The following is a 17,812-nucleotide window of genomic DNA, read 5'->3' on the forward strand; positions in this document are numbered from 1 at the left end:
GGGCAATGCTGAGAAAGTTTGCACCATGAATCACATAGTATCAGGCATATCAGAGAACAAAATTGTTTCAACTTAGCACCAATTGGATGACTTGCTTATAGCCACTCATTCTAGAAAATAGATCCTCATAATTTTGGACGTACCAACACAAGTAGTACATACTTTTGGGAAAATTTTAGTTTTTTTTTCACAGATGTACCCTGCTTCAAAATATAAGTAATCTGTTCTATTTTGTTTTTCCTATAGGAAAATCTCTAGATTTGCTTGCAGGAGATGCATGAGCATCTGCCTTTCTACGTGCATAATAAACAGCTCAAGTATTTATCATTAGTACGCATAACAGCTCCTCGGGATGCATTCAGCTTAAACTCTAAAAAGATTCTACAGGATTATAACAGCTAACTCTAGGAAGTCAGAGGACAAGCTCTTTATTACTAGGGTTAATATGTGCCATCTAGCCAGAAAAAGTCTTAAGAAAGTCTATGCTTACCTTTAAACATTGACAGCTGTCCTTAGATGGGGGGGCAACATGCTTTCCCTTCTATTATATAATCTTTTCATTGCTTTCTCATCTGGAGTCTAACCATGGGTATTCTTGACAATATTTCTAGATTCCTCAGCTAAACCTCTCTGAGAATGAGTTGTCTTTTTCTTTGTTTTCTTTTTAAAAATGGGGAGGAAGTAAAAATAAAGTCTTGGCTTTCCTGCAGAGATAATACATTTCCCAGCAGTGTGCAGCACATGGGCAAACTGTAGATGAATGTTACCTTGGGAGGCTGGTTTGGCATTGGCTGAATTCAAAAGAACTTCAGACTTCAGCTGAACTTTTACTACAGCAAAGTGAGTATGTTTTAGTAATGGCATAGGGTAACTACAGGTATTTAGCAACCGATATAGGGTTAAAAATGTCTTTACAGCAGACTACCTGTCATTGTAGAAATGGCCTCAGTGAGAAATAAGGCATTCCTACTCTGGTCACAAACAGTAAGAGAGGACTGAAGACTTGGGGAAAATAACCCTCCTCCCCCATATCCCATATCACAGGAACTTTCAGGAAACAGTCAGCCCCACCAATACTGCTAGCAAGTCTATACCTTGATACTATATATCTACACAGAATTAATACATCTCTGAAATAATATTAGTCAACTAGAATTTGAACATTTAATCTGCATTAGCAGGACTCCTGTGGAAACGATGATACAGTTTAAAAACAAACAAACAAAAAATACCCCAAAACTTTTGGTCTTACAAATTCTTAAGTTTTATGGCACTAGCTAAAAAACATAACTGCTGGATGGCAACTGCATTAACATAAATTTTAATCACACATTTCACATTAACAGCTGCTTTTGATGTCACTTTTTCATTTTCGAGTGATGGCAGAGATGTATTATTTGTTCTACATTTTAGAGTATAAGAGTAAACAAGCTTACATGAAGGCTTGAGCTCTACACTGACCACAGGACTGAACACTGACACCACGTGGCATACACCAGTAGTGCCCTGGAGTGAGTGGAGCAACATCTGCTCACGCCAGTTGAATATGGCCCTCAGAACTTAACTGACTTTATGGTTGTAATCAATAATTTTAACAGCACAAATGTGCTGCATTACTGTGTGCAACAAGATCATATCAGTCATATCCTTAATATCTATAAAGGGTTGAAGTATGACGCTAAATACTAGGAACATTGTAAACATTTTTATTTGTACACTTAGTTTACATACAACATGTTAATTTAGTTTAAAAAAAATCTTAACACAAAAGGCAGTAGTCTGGCTTTTTGTTTGTAAAGGGTAAAGCATCTCCTCAACTAAAATCAAGTTCCAACAATACTGAAAAGTTCACAGAGGCTATGCTACTTATGTTTACTTACAATTTTACATCAGCAAAAAGTTAGTTAACATTCCAGGTTACTGTAGAAAAAAAGTGTATACCACAGTTATGGCATACAAGATTTAGAACAAGCAAAAAATACCCTGTTTTAGAAGTAACCTCACTTCCAAATAGGTTTTGATTTTAGTGCACACTTGCTCCTTAGGCTTTACATTTAGAATTCTATATATATACAAAAAGGTACAACAAATTGGTACAGTATTTATTGCAACAAATTAAGGATGCCATAATATACACCATTTAAATTATTCCCCCAATTTCCATACACTCTTGCTATTTTGGTTCTTATTCCTCCTATGAAGCAGTCTCTTTCTCTGGTTTCACGATTAAGTTCTTTTACTGAAAGGCACATACTTATCTGCAACAGAAGAAACACATGCAATAATCTGAAATGTCCTGTTTCAAGTGAAACTTTAGTACACACTTTTAAAGACCAAAGTTTAAGACAAAAAAGCAGAGGCACAACATTTTATTGTTCATTCAAGTCACCTGTGTAAAATTGTAGTTATGATATTAATGAAGTGAGGCAAATTGTCATAAAACAGCATTCATTTAGACCACCCTCCCCCCCGAGAGAGAGAGAGAGACAGAGAGAGAGATAGAGAGAGAGCAAGTGTGTGCAAGTACTTTCAAAAATGGTTTCCACGCTGGATATATTTTTGAAGTAGAGAGGTTAGATAGGGAATAGATACGTTATGTGCAGTAAAATAAAAGTTTAATTTAGAGTTCTAATCCCATGAATTTTTTTTTTTTTTTTTTTACTTTTTAAATCCAAATATATAAGATGTACAAACTATAAGAACAATGAAAAGATTAAAGCCCAATGAACTTCAAAGCTCCTGAGTTCCTATTCAAGCTTTGGTGTCATTACATGACTGGAATGCTATCACAAACACCAAGTTGCACAGAATATATGCTTTACCTCATGCCTTGCCGTACAGTAAATACTGAGCACATGTAGTGATCTAATGAGGACTATAAATTTTCAATATAAGAACACTTTGAAAAATAAAGATGCCATCTCAGGATACTCTACCTCAACTAATATGTAGGCCATACTGCATGGTGGAAAACCAAAGATTTGAATTTAAAACTTAGATATGTAGTAATATGTTACTGGGCAACGATCATATTCAAGTAAGATGCCTCAAACTGAAAAGAAGCACAGAGAATAGCTACATGGATGATGAGGACAATGAGGGGACACTTAAGTCACATCTGTATTACAGCAGAGGACACTGGAGATTTTTCACAGAGCTCTGAAAGAAACGGTAACAAAACTGGGAGTAATAACCGTATCAGTACAACAATATACTGATACTGCTATACTGATTTTAGGAAAGAAGCCAATGTCTCTGCCCAGCCTTGTAAAGAGTCATATAGACTTTGCAACTAACTCAAAGTTAGCCTACAGAAATCTCTAACATAGTGCCATACAGTTATCACCTTAAATAAAGATCTTGGTTAAGTCAGAAAAAGGGAAAGCAGAGTAGATACTACTCAGTATATAAACAGGTCATAGAGAAAGAAGGAAAAAAGACAACTATTAGTATATATAACAATGCTTATATAATTTGTTATGCGTAACAAATGCATATAAACTGACCAGAACATGTAGATTAGAAGCCTAATTTTCTGTGACTGGTGGCTAGTTTTTTAAATGCCTTCCATTAGGAGTAATGAAGGCAACAAACTTACGAACTGAATAAGCTCATTCTTGACTGTAGTTAAACAAAATTGCAACATTGGTTGCCTATGACAGCAAGGGACTGAACTCAATAACCAAGGACCCTCTTGCTATTTCTCCGATTAGTTGCTCTAAGCCTGACTGCATATTTATGCTACCTTAAAAACGGCTCTGAATCTTTGCAAACATCAGGACAAAGCTTAATGACATCTACTGAGAATATCCGAGCATCATTATCACCAACTCGTCCTCAGCATGTCTGAGTCCTTATGCATTTTGTACTCCCTTTGGTCATTCTGGCTGGGCAGTAATATGAAGACAGATTATTGAGCTTTAATGCAGATAACTAAAAGGGTGGATTTGCAAAAGATTTAGTTACAACATGGGGAAGAAATTAATGGGGAAAAATACATATCCAATTATAATTTTTAAATTTCTTTTTAAAGTACTTTATACTAGTTTTCAAACTTCTCTCTCTGTGCTATCACTGTTTAGGGTTTGGACAGCATTTCAGCCAGCAGTTCACCCAGATGTCTGTGTGAAAGACTCATATTATCCCACACTGTTTTTCTCATACACAAAAACACTGTTTCAAGATAAAAATTAACTTGTAAAATTGGGAGCTTCTCCCTATACAGGAGAACATAGCAAGCTCTCACTATACATAGAGTACATTCACTTTTTCTTATTGATTAAACATAACTGGAAGTACTTATTTTCTCAAGCTCCTACTACCAAAATAATGATTTTGATCACTTAAGCACTTTTTGAGCTATCCTGAAACAGTAACATTTTCTTTCTCTATTATTATGGTTATTCTCTTCTGAAGATCTTCTGTTCTGCTTAGTCAGCTTCCCTCAACAAGTTAACAGAAACATTTGCCGAGAGAAAGTGTGGTTAGGTCCTCTGATACAATTCCTGTTCTTGCAGAGTTCAACTCAGAAGTTGACATTATCAGCTCTTCTGCAAGTCAATACATGAAACCTTGGGCCTTTTCACAGCCCCACAAGTCAGAAGTAAAGGTACGCCTATGCTATAGGTTACATCAATTTATATATTTACTCCAGGGCATAACGTGTTCAAAAACTATATTCCACTCCCCCCCCGCCCCCATACACACTTTTTCAGGGCTATGACTCAGACCAATATACCAGGTTTTGTTTCACTAGCTGAAACAGATAATTTTTTTTTTAATTAAATACAACATACTTAGAAAAAACTCTTTCAACAAAAAGATACAGTTCCTTATTAACACACTTTAGTATCCATTAACATAAATGCTTGATTTATCTGACAGCAGCTGTATCATCAGACAAATGAAACACTGCTAATGTACTTGAACTACTTATCCTATATGGCATTCTAGACGACTATTTTTGAAAAAGACTGGATCGACAATTTTCTCTCAAATATTTCCACATTGTTTGGTATAGCTAAATTAAATGATGATTCCCTGTAGTACTTAAATTTAAAGAGAGGCTGATTATTTTGAAAACAGGAGAGTTTTTTCAAACTATAACATTACATCATAATGTGAAAATTTTGTTAGATATCACAACTGAGGGCAAGTGCAGTTCAAAGTCTGCTGTCTGTCACTGTAAAGAGTTGGCTTTAATGCAAGTTAATTTCTTAAACATAAAACAAATGAATTTCAACAAAGAACCAAAAAACAAAGTGTAGTGGCAAAAACATTAAATTAGGACACAGTTCGACAAAATCTGTACTGGCACAGAAAGTAGGGCAAACCATAAGACAACCTATGAGATAAGCATCAGCTTCTAGTCACTCCCTTGACAATGAGTTTCCAAGATAATTTTGAAGGGGAAATAAAATACATAAGCATAATAGTAAGGATCTTTGGTGCAGTCCTGTTTAGATTTTAGAAGCTGTCAGGTTTGTTTCTTTTGGTTTTGCATTCTACAGCTTTTTTGTTTTGAGCAGTTAATGATGCATATATATATATATATTTATATACACACCCCAGCATCACCCCTGGACATGTTCTGTGCAGCAAAATGGGAAAAATAAAATAAAAACAAAACACCTCAGTCTAAACCATGCTTCTATCCTTAGTGTTTCCACTTTCATTTCCTCCTCATTCATCCCATCAGGGACAAGAATGAAATACCCAAGTAACTAAAGTACATAAAGCAGGTAAGAACAGTATCTGCTTTACACGGTTTAGCTGCATCATAAGCTGTGATATGACCATAGTATATGACTCTGATTGCTTTTTTTTAAAAGCAATTTAGAAGGGTTTTTTTTTTTTTTTAGGGGAAAATGCTTTTCACACCACAAATGATGTGACATGACCTATTGCCAAATGCAGTAATACTAGATACATGTTAGATACTTCTACAATAAATTACTTTCATTAAAGTAAATTCTCCCCCTCAAATAGAAGTGTTTAGAAGCATAAAGGGAAAAACACACATATCAAGAAATTTGCTCATCTGAAAACCTCTGATATTATTTTGGTGACCTTTCCCTATAGGGTCTTCCCTGCTTCTAGTTTAGGAGAAGTTAAAAGAGGAAGTTAAAAGAAACAGATGCAATGACCAACTGTTTGGGGCTCTTCTGGTAGTTAGTAAAGTACAAAAAGTACAAGACTGTTTATCTTAACACACAATATGCTTCAAGCTATGGATTTTAGATTTATCTGTAAAATGTGAATTAAGTTTAGATAGCAACCTAAGGTAAAAGATGTGGCAGCAGGACATGTTATCATACCAGTATCTGAAAGCTTAATATAATCCCCCCAAATCTCCAAAATAGGTAAACTAAAAGTAAAAAGCAGCCAAAACAAACTAAAATACCTATGTAAATTCATAAGAGACTGTTATACTACTTATTGCATTGGAAGACATACTGCATATACATACCTATTTAATCTGCTAATGCTATAGCATCCTTTAGATAAAATACTGCTGAACAGCAATATTAGCCATATTGCTCCTTGAGGCTTAATATCAAATACAAGCTTGTTTAATCTCCAAATAAGCATACAAGAGCATTAAGAAGCCTTTCTAACATGAATACAATATTGTTAATTGTGTTAAATGTTAATGAGGACAAATTATGTTACCGTGTTCATTCATAGGGTAAGAGTTGCTTGATAATCCTGTAACTATAGATTTAGAAGGAAGTATCATACTATCTGGTCATCAAATACCTCAAAGTTTAAGTATGTTGTGTTACAAGAGAGAAGTTAAGAGAATGACATCCAAAAAAAAGACATCAAGGGAATTCCTGGATATACCATGGCAATTACCTATTACATGATCTTTATCATTTATACTGAAACAATATTATTGCCAGAAGGCAACCATAAAAGCCACAGGACTCTCCAATATGCAGAAGTGGCGATATTTCAGCTATCTTCTTTTAATGTATAGGGGAGAAATTAAGGAAAAAATAACTTTGGACATATAAATACTCACAGACTTGAGTAACTGAGTAAGAAAAAATTTCTATCTAAAAAATTTCCCTCTAAGGAGACAAATATAAGAGAAAATGAACCTTTCACTTCAAGTTCCAGAATGCCATCCAACAGCCGTTTTTTGATAAAGAGCAAAACAGCCTGACTTATGACTCCATTACTTTTAATTCATTCGGGGCACCATGCATTGCATTTGCTGAATTGTTTCTCCAAGAGTTTAATTCAATTTCACAGTAAGAAGTGTTGAGTCACTTGCCAACTGTGACCAGCAAAATAAAGATTAATCATTTTATCTCTTCTGGTATTTGGTAGTACTCAGCATTTTCACAATTCTGCTACCAGGTTTAGTATCTCTATATGTGCAGCCTGATGGAATTACCCAATTAGGAAAACTTATTTTTATTAAGTTTGAATTGCAATCCCATGTCCCAGAGGAGCTGACAAGGGTTAAAAAGCATCTTGTCTCAATTCAAAGAGTTTTTGAACAGAAGAAAGTTCAGAATTTACGAAGAAAGACGCATTTAAACTTGACAGCTTATCTACACATAAGAAACCTAACATTAAAAAGTTTAAAATCTTCACATCTGCAAAAAATAGGTTTCTAAGATTTTTTTTTTAAAACACAGATCACAATATTTAAGTGCAAGACAACATAACAAATTTTTTCTGTATCTGGATAGTTTCAGAGTGTGACTAAAAAATATGAACCATTCTGTGTAGCAATACCAAATCTAAAACTTAGTGCAGGATCATTATCAACTACTGATTATTTAGCAAAGAAAGTGGAACGAAGTTGCTGGAAGTGGAAACGGTAGGAGAGAATGCACAGGAAGAACTGAGGAGCCTCCAAGAAGGAAAGGAATACAAGAAATGTAAAAACTAGCAGTGGACTTGAAGACAAGCTTCAGCAATGACACCATATTTATAACAAAAATATCCTACCTTCCTCTCCATGTCTCTGGGACTCACATGCTGAAGAAAAATGGTGCTCTGCAGTAGATCAAGAGTAGCTGAAGTACTAAGTTTATCTTCTTGCCCACTAAATTCTTGCCCATTTAAAATTCAAGTGATCTTGACAGCCCTTCTCCAACTACACGCATATGGAACACAGTAGTGAGCATTCTCAGTGAAACTGCTCCTCATCCACACTCCTTCACTTCTATTACTAGAAGTACATTCAGCTTCTATATACAAACCTTCGAGGATGATTGGCATCAAATAGTGTTGTATCATCATCTTCATCATCTTGTTCTAATGGAGTCAACTCCATGTTTTCTATGTTTGTATCCAAAACTCCATATCTTCGGGTCTTTCTGTTTCGTCTTCTGAGCCTGAAACATATTTTAAAACATTTAAGTTCTATAAATTCTCAGTTACTTTCTATTCCAATAATGTAAGAAAACTGTTCCTTAAAATACAAATACATTGATACCCTAATTTTAAAAAAAAATATACGGTCAGCATGTAAAGTGTGCACCCTTAGTTTGGTGAAATTAAGAGGTCAAGAATTTACAAGAAATGATTGAGGCCAACAAAAATGTCACGTGCAATTTTATACAGTATTACTGCAGTGAATACAAAAAGGCTATATAGGCACTTGCTAGATAAACACAAATGCCAGGTAAGCAAATATATAAGAGCATACTTGCTGGAGGTCCTAGAGAATGAGGAAAACTATTTTTACATCTTCTCTAGATGTTTTATGCTTCTCTACAGAAGAAGCAATGTGCATCAGATACAGAAATTGAACAGCCAACAAGCCATTGCTGTCATGTTTTAACTTTATACCCATAAAAGGCTTCACAAGTAATAATAAAAAGTTTCATTACTTGCAATTGAGTCAAACCATCCATACAGTAAATAGCAATAGTAGTAACATGTGCAGCACCAAATATGCAAAACCCAGATCTCTTTTGTAGATAAATGAGTAATAAATATCTTGTATTAATAGCATTGCTTGTCTATGAATGTGCTCTTACACTCTGTGTCAACTTATTTAAAAGTCTGACCTGAAGTGTGAAACAGAACAAATCTTCCCCCTCCCCCCCCCCCAAAAAAACAACACACATGGGCAAAATAAGCTTTTTCAGACAAAGTCACGATGAAGAAAAAACTAATGGCATCCAGCAGATACTCAGGGTTCATCAAGGTCACTGCTACTGCAATCAAGAAACCAATAGAGGTCAGTTTCCTAACTTCAAAAACTAAAATTCATATATCTATTTCTTGGCTATTTACCTTGCCATACTCAACCTCATGTCCTCAGTTGTAGAAGGATTTTTCCACACTTTGGAAAAAGAACAAACTTGTAGAGTCAGTATTATTGTAGAAGGAAGATGAAGTGATTTATGTTTTTAAGATTAAGATGCAGTGCTTATCACAGATCAGTTTGTTTGCATCTGCTTTTCTTACTACATTCTGCAGCTTCTCTGTTTGGGCTTTGGTCCCACATAAGCTCCATGCACACTGAGCAGATCCATGTGGCTTCGCAGAACTACTTCTATATGCAACAAACATGCATTGCTCGAGTCTTTGAGGATCAGGAACTCAAATCACCAAGGCAGCATGCAAAGGCGTCTGTTCTACAAAAAGCTTAGTAGAGTCACTTATAGCTAGTGTATACTTAGAACTAACAGCAGCTACGTGAAAGCTATGAGACTGAAAAAAAATACAAGTTATTTTAAAAAACAACTGTTTGCTAGGCTTTTAGGGCTAAATTCACTGAAACACTGGTAATTGTAAAACTTACTTTTAGAAACTCCAGGAGCAGAATTTACAAACCCAAGCTAGGTGCCTAAGAAAGGTATTCACAACATTCAAGAACTTGAACACTGGATACTTCAAAGCTAAGAACCAAAAGGAGGACTATGTAAAATCACCCCTCTGCCCCACACTGAGGCACAGCTTTAACCACCTTATAAGAGATACCAATACGAGATTTCAATTCACAGCTTCAGATTCTGTCCTGAATTCTGTCTGTTCTTAAAGGATTCTTCCTTTTCACGTGTGACCAGGAGAAGCATCCACCTTTATAAACCAATGCCACCTCAAAAGGACACACAACAGCATTTACCCCAGTAAATAAGATCTCCTTCTGGAACTGAGAAACATAGTTAACTGCTTTAAGATGGAGCAGGATATAAAATCCAAGCCTCTCCTCAAAGTTTTCCAGCTTCAGATAGTATAGAAAGAAAACATCATGTTCATTTCCTCCACCCTCAACCCTGATTGGAGGCAGCTACAACTGCTTGCCAAAAGGCTACGACTGCCAGGCATGCGCTGCAGCAGAACTCAAAGCACCTAACCTTATTGTTAAAAGCTAAGGCTAATCAGACAGAGATAGACACACAGATTTCACCTTTCAATTCAACCTCAAATTCCTTCCAATTTATTCTTATCTGGCCTTTAGTCCTCAAAGTAGAAAAGAAGTTGTATATTACAAAGTATCAAGTAAAACTTTGAAACTCTAAGAAGAAAGTGTGACTAAAAATAAAATTATGTTTCATATATATGGGGGGGCTGTTTTGTTTTTACTAACATTAGGAGCTACACAATCAGTACTAGGACAAGCACTCTTGGCTATTCTAACAGGCTGGAAACTATTTTGAACACAAATATAACAGTAAATGAAGGAGAGGCATTTCATGCTATTTGTATAGTCAAAATATTTCTGTCAATCTCACTAGAGAACTTACTACTATTTTCCATAACGGAGTGAAAAGGAAAGTTCTACTGTGAGTTGAGAACAACCTGAAGTCAGTGATAGCAAAAGTCCATATTGCAAATAATGCAAAATTATCATCACTGGAGTGTCCCAAATTTCTAGATTCAGATGATGTTCTTGAGAAATTGATAAGAGAATTACTAGCGATATGAAAACTTCTTCTTAATTACAGATTAGTCAAAAGACTAAAGTTAAAAGGATAGCAGAGATGTTTATAATAGACATATGTCTAAATAAGGTGTGGCCTTTAGGGGGAGTGGGAGGGGTGAGTACAGTTCCAAAAGAGATCCTGGACAGAAATTTCAAAATCCTCACTCATCTTAGGCAGTTAGATGTTAGCTTAGACCCCCAAAATTTCCTGTAAAAAAATGTATTCTCAATCACATAACCATAAGATTTCTGAATGCTCATTAATGCATGAAGTACAAACCTCTGCTGAAAATGTCCGCACCAAATAGTGGCAGGAGAATCATTAAAAATAGAAAGCAAGAGAATAAGGTAGATTTAAGTCAAGGAATTTTCATTTTAAGACAAAATCTTTTCCAGTCATTGATTGAGTTTTGTGCATCAACACACTGATCTATATCTCATGAAACTGGGGAATTTTCAGTATCAAACACTACTTCAGTCAGAAGAGGCAAATTTTGTTCAGGCCAGAATGCAGTTCAAAAGGATTTTTACCTCAATCTGATAAAAAGTAAAAGGGTCACAGCAATGCTAGTCCTTAATTCAGTCCAGAAAATCTACTTAGTGCAGTAATTGGGGGAAGTATTTTTCTAAGAACCTTTCCATGTATTATCTGTACAGAACAGTGTTACAGGGTTTGCGGGATAATGGCTGCTTACAGGCTGGTGTATCTTAAGCAGCCTCCACAGACCATTTGCCTTCATTTAAGGAAACCCTGAATAAGGAGGATAGAAGTGTAGCCTGCAACAATCTACTCCCTCCTTAGACTGTGACAGAGTGAAGAACACTGCATGCATTAGAGAAAAACTTAGCCAAACAAAAAGAGAATGCATTTTCTTCTCATACATGATAGCTTTTTAATGCTAATAATCAGGCAGTGAAGCTAGTTCTGTTCGCCTAGATCTAGACTGTAACTGCTTTCTGAAAACTTCAGGAGTTCCTCATTCTACAACCTGCCATGCAAATTCAAGGAATGAACCAAATGTTAAAAAGGCTGGGATAAAGTCATACTTTATTAGTGTTGTTAATCGAGTCTTGCTCTAGGAGGATTATCAACAGTACCTTTTGTTAAAGGACGACCAACAAGTAAAATAGCACTGATCTAACAGAATTACTTAAATTATGCAAATAAAAAATTGACCAGGAAACACAAAACACAGGTAGACATGTGATATATGACATATTCATTGATGACAGCAACCTTAGCATAGATGTATCTTAATGCTAAAGCCCTCCATGCCCTAAAAAGAAATGTTATCACAGAATGACATCTTCCTGTAGTCATTTTCACCTACACAGAAGGAGAACAAATAAGCTATATGACATTACCCAACTTGTCTAGGTGCAGCCACCTTGGTGCAAGTCATAGAGACTTTAAACAAAATCTTGCTAAGGGAACTGTAGCTCTCCAGTCACTTTAATATAAACACAAATATTACTTACAGATCACCACATGCCTTCTAAAAAGTGGAACTCTTAACATTTTTGATCAACAGTTCCAAAGAGAGACTACTTTCCTACAGGAGGATAACTTATGGGAAATGCTTTTATTTCAGCAACTATATCATTTAAGAGTTTGGTAAGGGTCTGTGGGAGAGCACTGAGGTTTAACTGTCCCAGAGACAACCCACCGTAGTGAAATTTCTATACTGAAGTTTTTTCACTCCATGGGCTACAAAATATGGTACAGCTAATTCACATTCCCCCTTAATGCATATTTTTAATAAATAGATTTTTCCTGAACCATGAACTAAATCAATTACAAGAAATGTATTCTCAAAGTTATTCCTTGAAAGTTAACTGAGTCTTTCTTCTGTGAAGGCAATCACAAGCTACAGGTTTTATACCCATTAAAGAAATTCAGTGATTACCCTCCAAAATGCATTATAAATAACTTCCTAGAAATTTGTTTTAAGTTACAACCATGACACACAATTCAGACTGGAACATATTTTGGATGTCTTACTTAGCATGCCAAATTAAGTAACACACTAAAACAATTCTCTAAAAGGAAAAAAGCTATTTCATCCCATTTTCTACACTTGTGCTTTCCCATCATCTCAAAAAGACTGAAGAACTAAGTGCATACACGTGCTTCTACACAAACATGGAATAAGGCAAGTGGTCTGCAATAGAAAAGAAAAAATAAGCAATAGCAAAAAAAACCTTAAAATTAAATAGCTTACTTTCTAAAAACAGAAAAGTGCAAGTTTGGGGGTTTTCCTTTTAAAGGTAGAAAGTGTTTATTTTTTTTGCTCAATATCACACAAAAGATGTGAAAGAAGAAAATAAACGTTCAATAATTTTTTTCCAACATCCTTTACCTGACAAAGGAACCTTCGTGAATACGCTTTACAAACATTCAAGGTTTAAACCAAAACATTTCTTCAAAAGCTCTCTGGGCACACAGAGAGCTTTGTGATAGGCACTGCTTAGTATAGATCTCTTGAATGTTTAAGACAAGCACTTCCAACCAGAAAAACTTATGAAGTGCAGCTCTCAGAATTGTATCAAACCCAGAACGGTCTGGCACCCAGTTGGTAAATATTTCTGTGCACCATTAACAAAATCAATCATGCATACACTTAAACTAAACATGTGAATGTTTGAAGCACCAGGGTTTTATCATCTAATCCTGTAAACTGTTAAACTACTTACTTGATTGTCCATAATCTTAACAAGGCACATAAAATGGAATGGATGCTTTAACATCATTCTTTTCATAATTAAAAAATAAAAATAAAAAAATTCAAGTTTCCAGCACTGTGGAGTAGTGTGCTCACTCAGAAAGTTTGTTTGAAAAAAGTTCAAAAGGGCTTCAAAAAGTTGAATTAAAAGCATTCATGGCAACTACGTATTTGTTTTCTCAATTTTGTATGAAATTCTGCTGAAGCTCTAAGGGAAACGTCTCTTTAAACAAAGGGAAATATCTCTTTAAACAAAGAATTGCAATTAGCTGTTAATAAGTTTTTGAGGAACAACTTCATAAACAAATTAACACAATTCTAAAGAGAATTACATTTGTTTGAAGAAATAGCCTGATAACAAGTAGTGCAGATTAAGTTCACTCTTAGTAGCTCAAGAGCTGAGTTACTCTACATTTCAACAGTATTGAGTTTTCACACTGCACAGGCTTTGACCTCGGACAATCTTCTCTCTGCTGTAAAACGGGACTGCTTATATCATGGCAAAATATACCCTACGCATGTTTAGGATTCTGCTTACCAGAATTAGTGTGAAGGAAATATGTTGCTTCTGCTCTCAGACAGTAGAGTTTTTACACAACTCTGATACTTAAGCATCAGGGTTTTTTTAATTATATATACATACACAAACAAAGCATCACCTTGAATCTAACTTTGTGTTCTTCCCAGAGATGAAGGATATATTAATCACAGAAAAGTGCATTGCTACAACCTTGAATATAAATATTCATCTGCCTCACAGAATCAGTAAACCATGTAAGTTCAGTTTCTCTTCTTCCAATTCATAAACATTCACATCATCAAGACAAAATTGATTTTCTCTGTAGAAACCAAATGATAAGAATGCATCCATATTAAAGGTTCAGGATCTCATGAAAGTATCACAGAATTCTAGAACAACATATTTATGAGGTTTAACCTTCCTATCTACATTAGCACCTAGAAGACAGCACTCCATTTTCAAATGCAGCATAGTAACCTTCCTAGTGTCAAATACAGACTATCAAATAATTGCCAATTATCCAGATAATAATGGCAGTAGATGAGATGTTCTTTGCCCAGTCTCTACAATGAGTTATTTTTTTTCCTGGCTTTTTGCATAAGACTACTCAGAACTCAAAATTCCATAGTTAGGCGTGACAGGAGTTGATAGGACTCCCAAAAGTACTCTTATCCGTTTTCATTTGGTCAAAAGATTGTGTAGTGTCCTTTAAGATATGCTACCGCCAACCTTGTTTCAAGACTGGATTCAGGAAAGGCATTCTAATGAAAATAAGATTTAAGATTACTCGAGCCTGAGCTATAAGAGCTCTGGAAAAATCAGCCTATCCTCATTTACTCAGATGGTGTGTTTTAGTAAGTGCCCCATACAGAGCACCAGCTTTCCACTACCTTTCCGGAATCAGCGTGATGAAGGTACTCGTCACCTAAACCATCAGTAATCCCAGCTACTACAAAAAGTACACAGAGACCTTACAGCATTAAGGTCTTATGCATAGACCTTATGCATAATGGCACATTTGGGCCCTGCCTAAAAAAGGTTCACAGTATGAGGGACTGCAGGAGAACCACAAAGACAATAAAACAAGGAGACAAACATTTATTGTTACTAATAACAAGTAACTGTGAGCATGAAAAATGCAGAGTTATGCAATTGATAGTTTCAAGGAGAAATGTAAATGCAACTTTACTGGTAGCGCAAGCTTTTTCAGTGCCCTCTACTTAAGAAAAGAGGAAAGAAAGAGATGTTTACTGAAAAAAAGAATTCACTGCAGGCGATGGACAAATTCAGCAGCACAGTGAGATAAGAGCTCGCAAAAGCGAGTAAACTGTAAGGAGTGCAGAGGTAAATCCAAGCGGGCTAAGTGATGCCGCTTCGGAGAGGCCGGGAAGGGGCCGGGGCAGGCCGCCGCCCGCCGCGCCGCGCCACCGGCGGGCCCTGCCGCGCGGCCCCGCGGCTGCGAGCCCGCCCCGGCCGCCCGCCCCCGGGGCCGCCCTCACCGTACGGTCCGGATCACGAAGTAGACGATGAGGGCGGCGCTGGCCAGCACGAGCACGGACAGGGCGCGCTGCGTCATGGGCTGGCCCTGCTCAGGCGGCGCCGACACCTCGGCCAGGCGGCCGCCGCCGCCGCTGCTGCTGCTCCGCGTGGCCTCCGCCGCCGCGCCGCCCGCCGTCGCCGTGGGGCGCGGGGAGGAGGCACCCCCCGCCGCCGCCCCGCACCGCGCCGCCAGCAGCAGCCCCGCCAGCAGCCAGGGCAGCAGCGGCGACGGCGCCCGCATGGCGCCCCCTCGTCCCGCCCGGCGCGGGCGCAGCCCCCCGAGCCGCCCGGCGCGGCCTGAGCGCGGCCGGGTCCTGCCGCCGCCTCGCCACAGGAAGCGGAAGCGGCCGCGGCCGCGCTGCCATGGACGCGCCGGCCGGCACCCCTCCCCCTCCCCCCGCCGCGGGCCGTTGGAGTCACGTGGCAGAGGCGCGGCGGGCAGGCGCGCGCGCACCGGCTGTTGGGGCTGTGGGGGCGGCGTGCAGGCCGCTGTGTGCTGCGAAACGCAGTTAGCTTTCTAGCATGAGCCCGGTCAGATCCCAAACCCGCGTAATAATAATCATAATATATAATAATACAGATACTATCAGATTATATTCATATATTTTACTATAATGTTAATTATAACTTTATACCGCCATAATAGTTACACAATAATAATATAAATTCTGTAGCTCGTCATATCAGCCCCTGACAATGTCTGCACTGCAGAGCTGTCGAATCACCAAAGTACTGTTCAATTAGCTGAGGTATTCAGAGGGGTATAGCTGCAGCAACATGAAACTCAATATCGCTTGTTGAGCCTTGCTTCTTGAGCAATGTTTTGGCCTTCCAGCTGGCAAGTAGCTGTTGTAGGTCAAAATACGGGAGGGACATGCATCTTTTCACATAAAATGTTGTGTCTTATGTATTTGAGCATTAGGTAGTGGAATTGAATCGGGTTGGCTTTTGGTATATGAAGCCTTTATGCAGAGGGAAAGTGATGGAAAAGACATAAGCAAAAGGAGAATTTGGAAAATATTAGGATCTGTAGATCTGTAACTCAGATCTACAACTTCTTCCATTGAGGTCAAATGGTGGAAATATCAGGAAAATGACTGTGTCTCAGTTGATCGAACACAACCAGAGGCCATGGAGCAACAGATGTGTTGAGGAGTTGGTGGAGAGTTGTGACCCTGGGTGACTGAAAACATAATCTGTCCCTGAATTAGATTAAAGCTCTGTACAGAGTGAATCTATCATGACATTTACTACACTAGTGACACGTATGCCCATTTAATAAAGGAAAGGCCATTACAGGGCACAGCAGTATAATCCTTTAATCACTGTAGTCCCTTTTTGGATTGCTTTTTTTTTTTACTACTTTTCTGTGAATAATAAATTACACCAGGGATTTCAGGGTTCGAATGTGCACCTAGGAGAGGAGGAATTTCATGGTGACAATGAATTTTTTTTTTGTCTCAGTATAGAAGTGAATAGATAGATATGAAAGTAGTTTAGAAATGTTATACAATAATATTTCTGCAGTACAGTTAGTATAAGTAATTGCCAGGCTCTGTGTATGGGCAGACTTGTTTTGATATCCCAGAGAACTTAAACTGTTCAGCTTTGGGATCATGTAGGGTCATGTAAGATCATATATAAATTATTTCAACAGTGATTTGCTAATAAACTATTAACAGGTTTAACTATTAGTTAACTGGAAAAATGAGTTCAAGGTCTGTTACATAAACAAGGAGATAGAATCTGGCATTAGAAAGAGTGAAGCTAATTTAAATATCATGTATGCCATTTGACTATCATTTGTACATCTTTCTTTTGAAAATTCATGGTTTTTGTTGTGGCAATATTTTTTCAGGTGCTTTGGAACAACAAATGTATCTTCAGTAAATGAAAGTTTGCTCCCTTTGCTACTTGCTAGAGGGAAGCATGTGACTAAACTTTCTGATAGCATTTGTTATGTTTTGGAGCTTCGGTAGGGCTTGCCTGCTTGAGGGCATGAGCAGCCCCCCTCCCACCCCCCAAAGTCTATTAGGATTCCTCTTCCCCGTACATTTCTTTAAGATGTGTTTTTGCTGGCAAGTGCAAGAAACTGCATTCTAGCACAGTGGCTTATGATTGAGGAAAGTG

At 37.5% G+C, this 17,812-nt stretch overlaps 1 protein-coding gene across 1 annotated transcript; it reads right to left on the bottom strand.

The window, feature by feature from the left end:
• Positions 1-1,686: 1,686 nt before the first annotated feature.
• On the bottom strand, positions 1,687-16,011 carry FAM174A (family with sequence similarity 174 member A). The gene is made up of 3 exons (XM_067315650.1): positions 15,643-16,011; positions 8,223-8,357; positions 1,687-2,258 (listed from the first exon to the last, which is right to left on the bottom strand). Exons 1-3 carry the CDS (start codon positions 15,921-15,923, stop codon positions 2,255-2,257), a joined length of 420 nt encoding a protein of 139 aa, XP_067171751.1. The 5' UTR covers positions 15,924-16,011; the 3' UTR covers positions 1,687-2,254.
• Positions 16,012-17,812: the final 1,801 nt, after the last annotated feature.

The sequence above is a fragment of the Apteryx mantelli genome, chromosome Z (genome assembly GCF_036417845.1).
Source record: "Apteryx mantelli isolate bAptMan1 chromosome Z, bAptMan1.hap1, whole genome shotgun sequence".
Classification (NCBI taxonomy): Eukaryota; Metazoa; Chordata; class Aves; order Apterygiformes; family Apterygidae; genus Apteryx; species Apteryx mantelli.

Bases quoted from the DNA above. Each gene is read 5' to 3' on its own strand.
- FAM174A (XM_067315650.1), bottom strand. From the start codon at position 15,923: ATGCGGGCGCCGTCGCCGCTGCTGCCCTGGCTGCTGGCGGGGCTGCTG. The intron at 8,358-15,642 runs GTGAGGGCGGCC...AATATGTTTCAG, and splicing joins TTCGTGATCCGGACCGTACG to GCTCAGAAGACGAAACAGAA.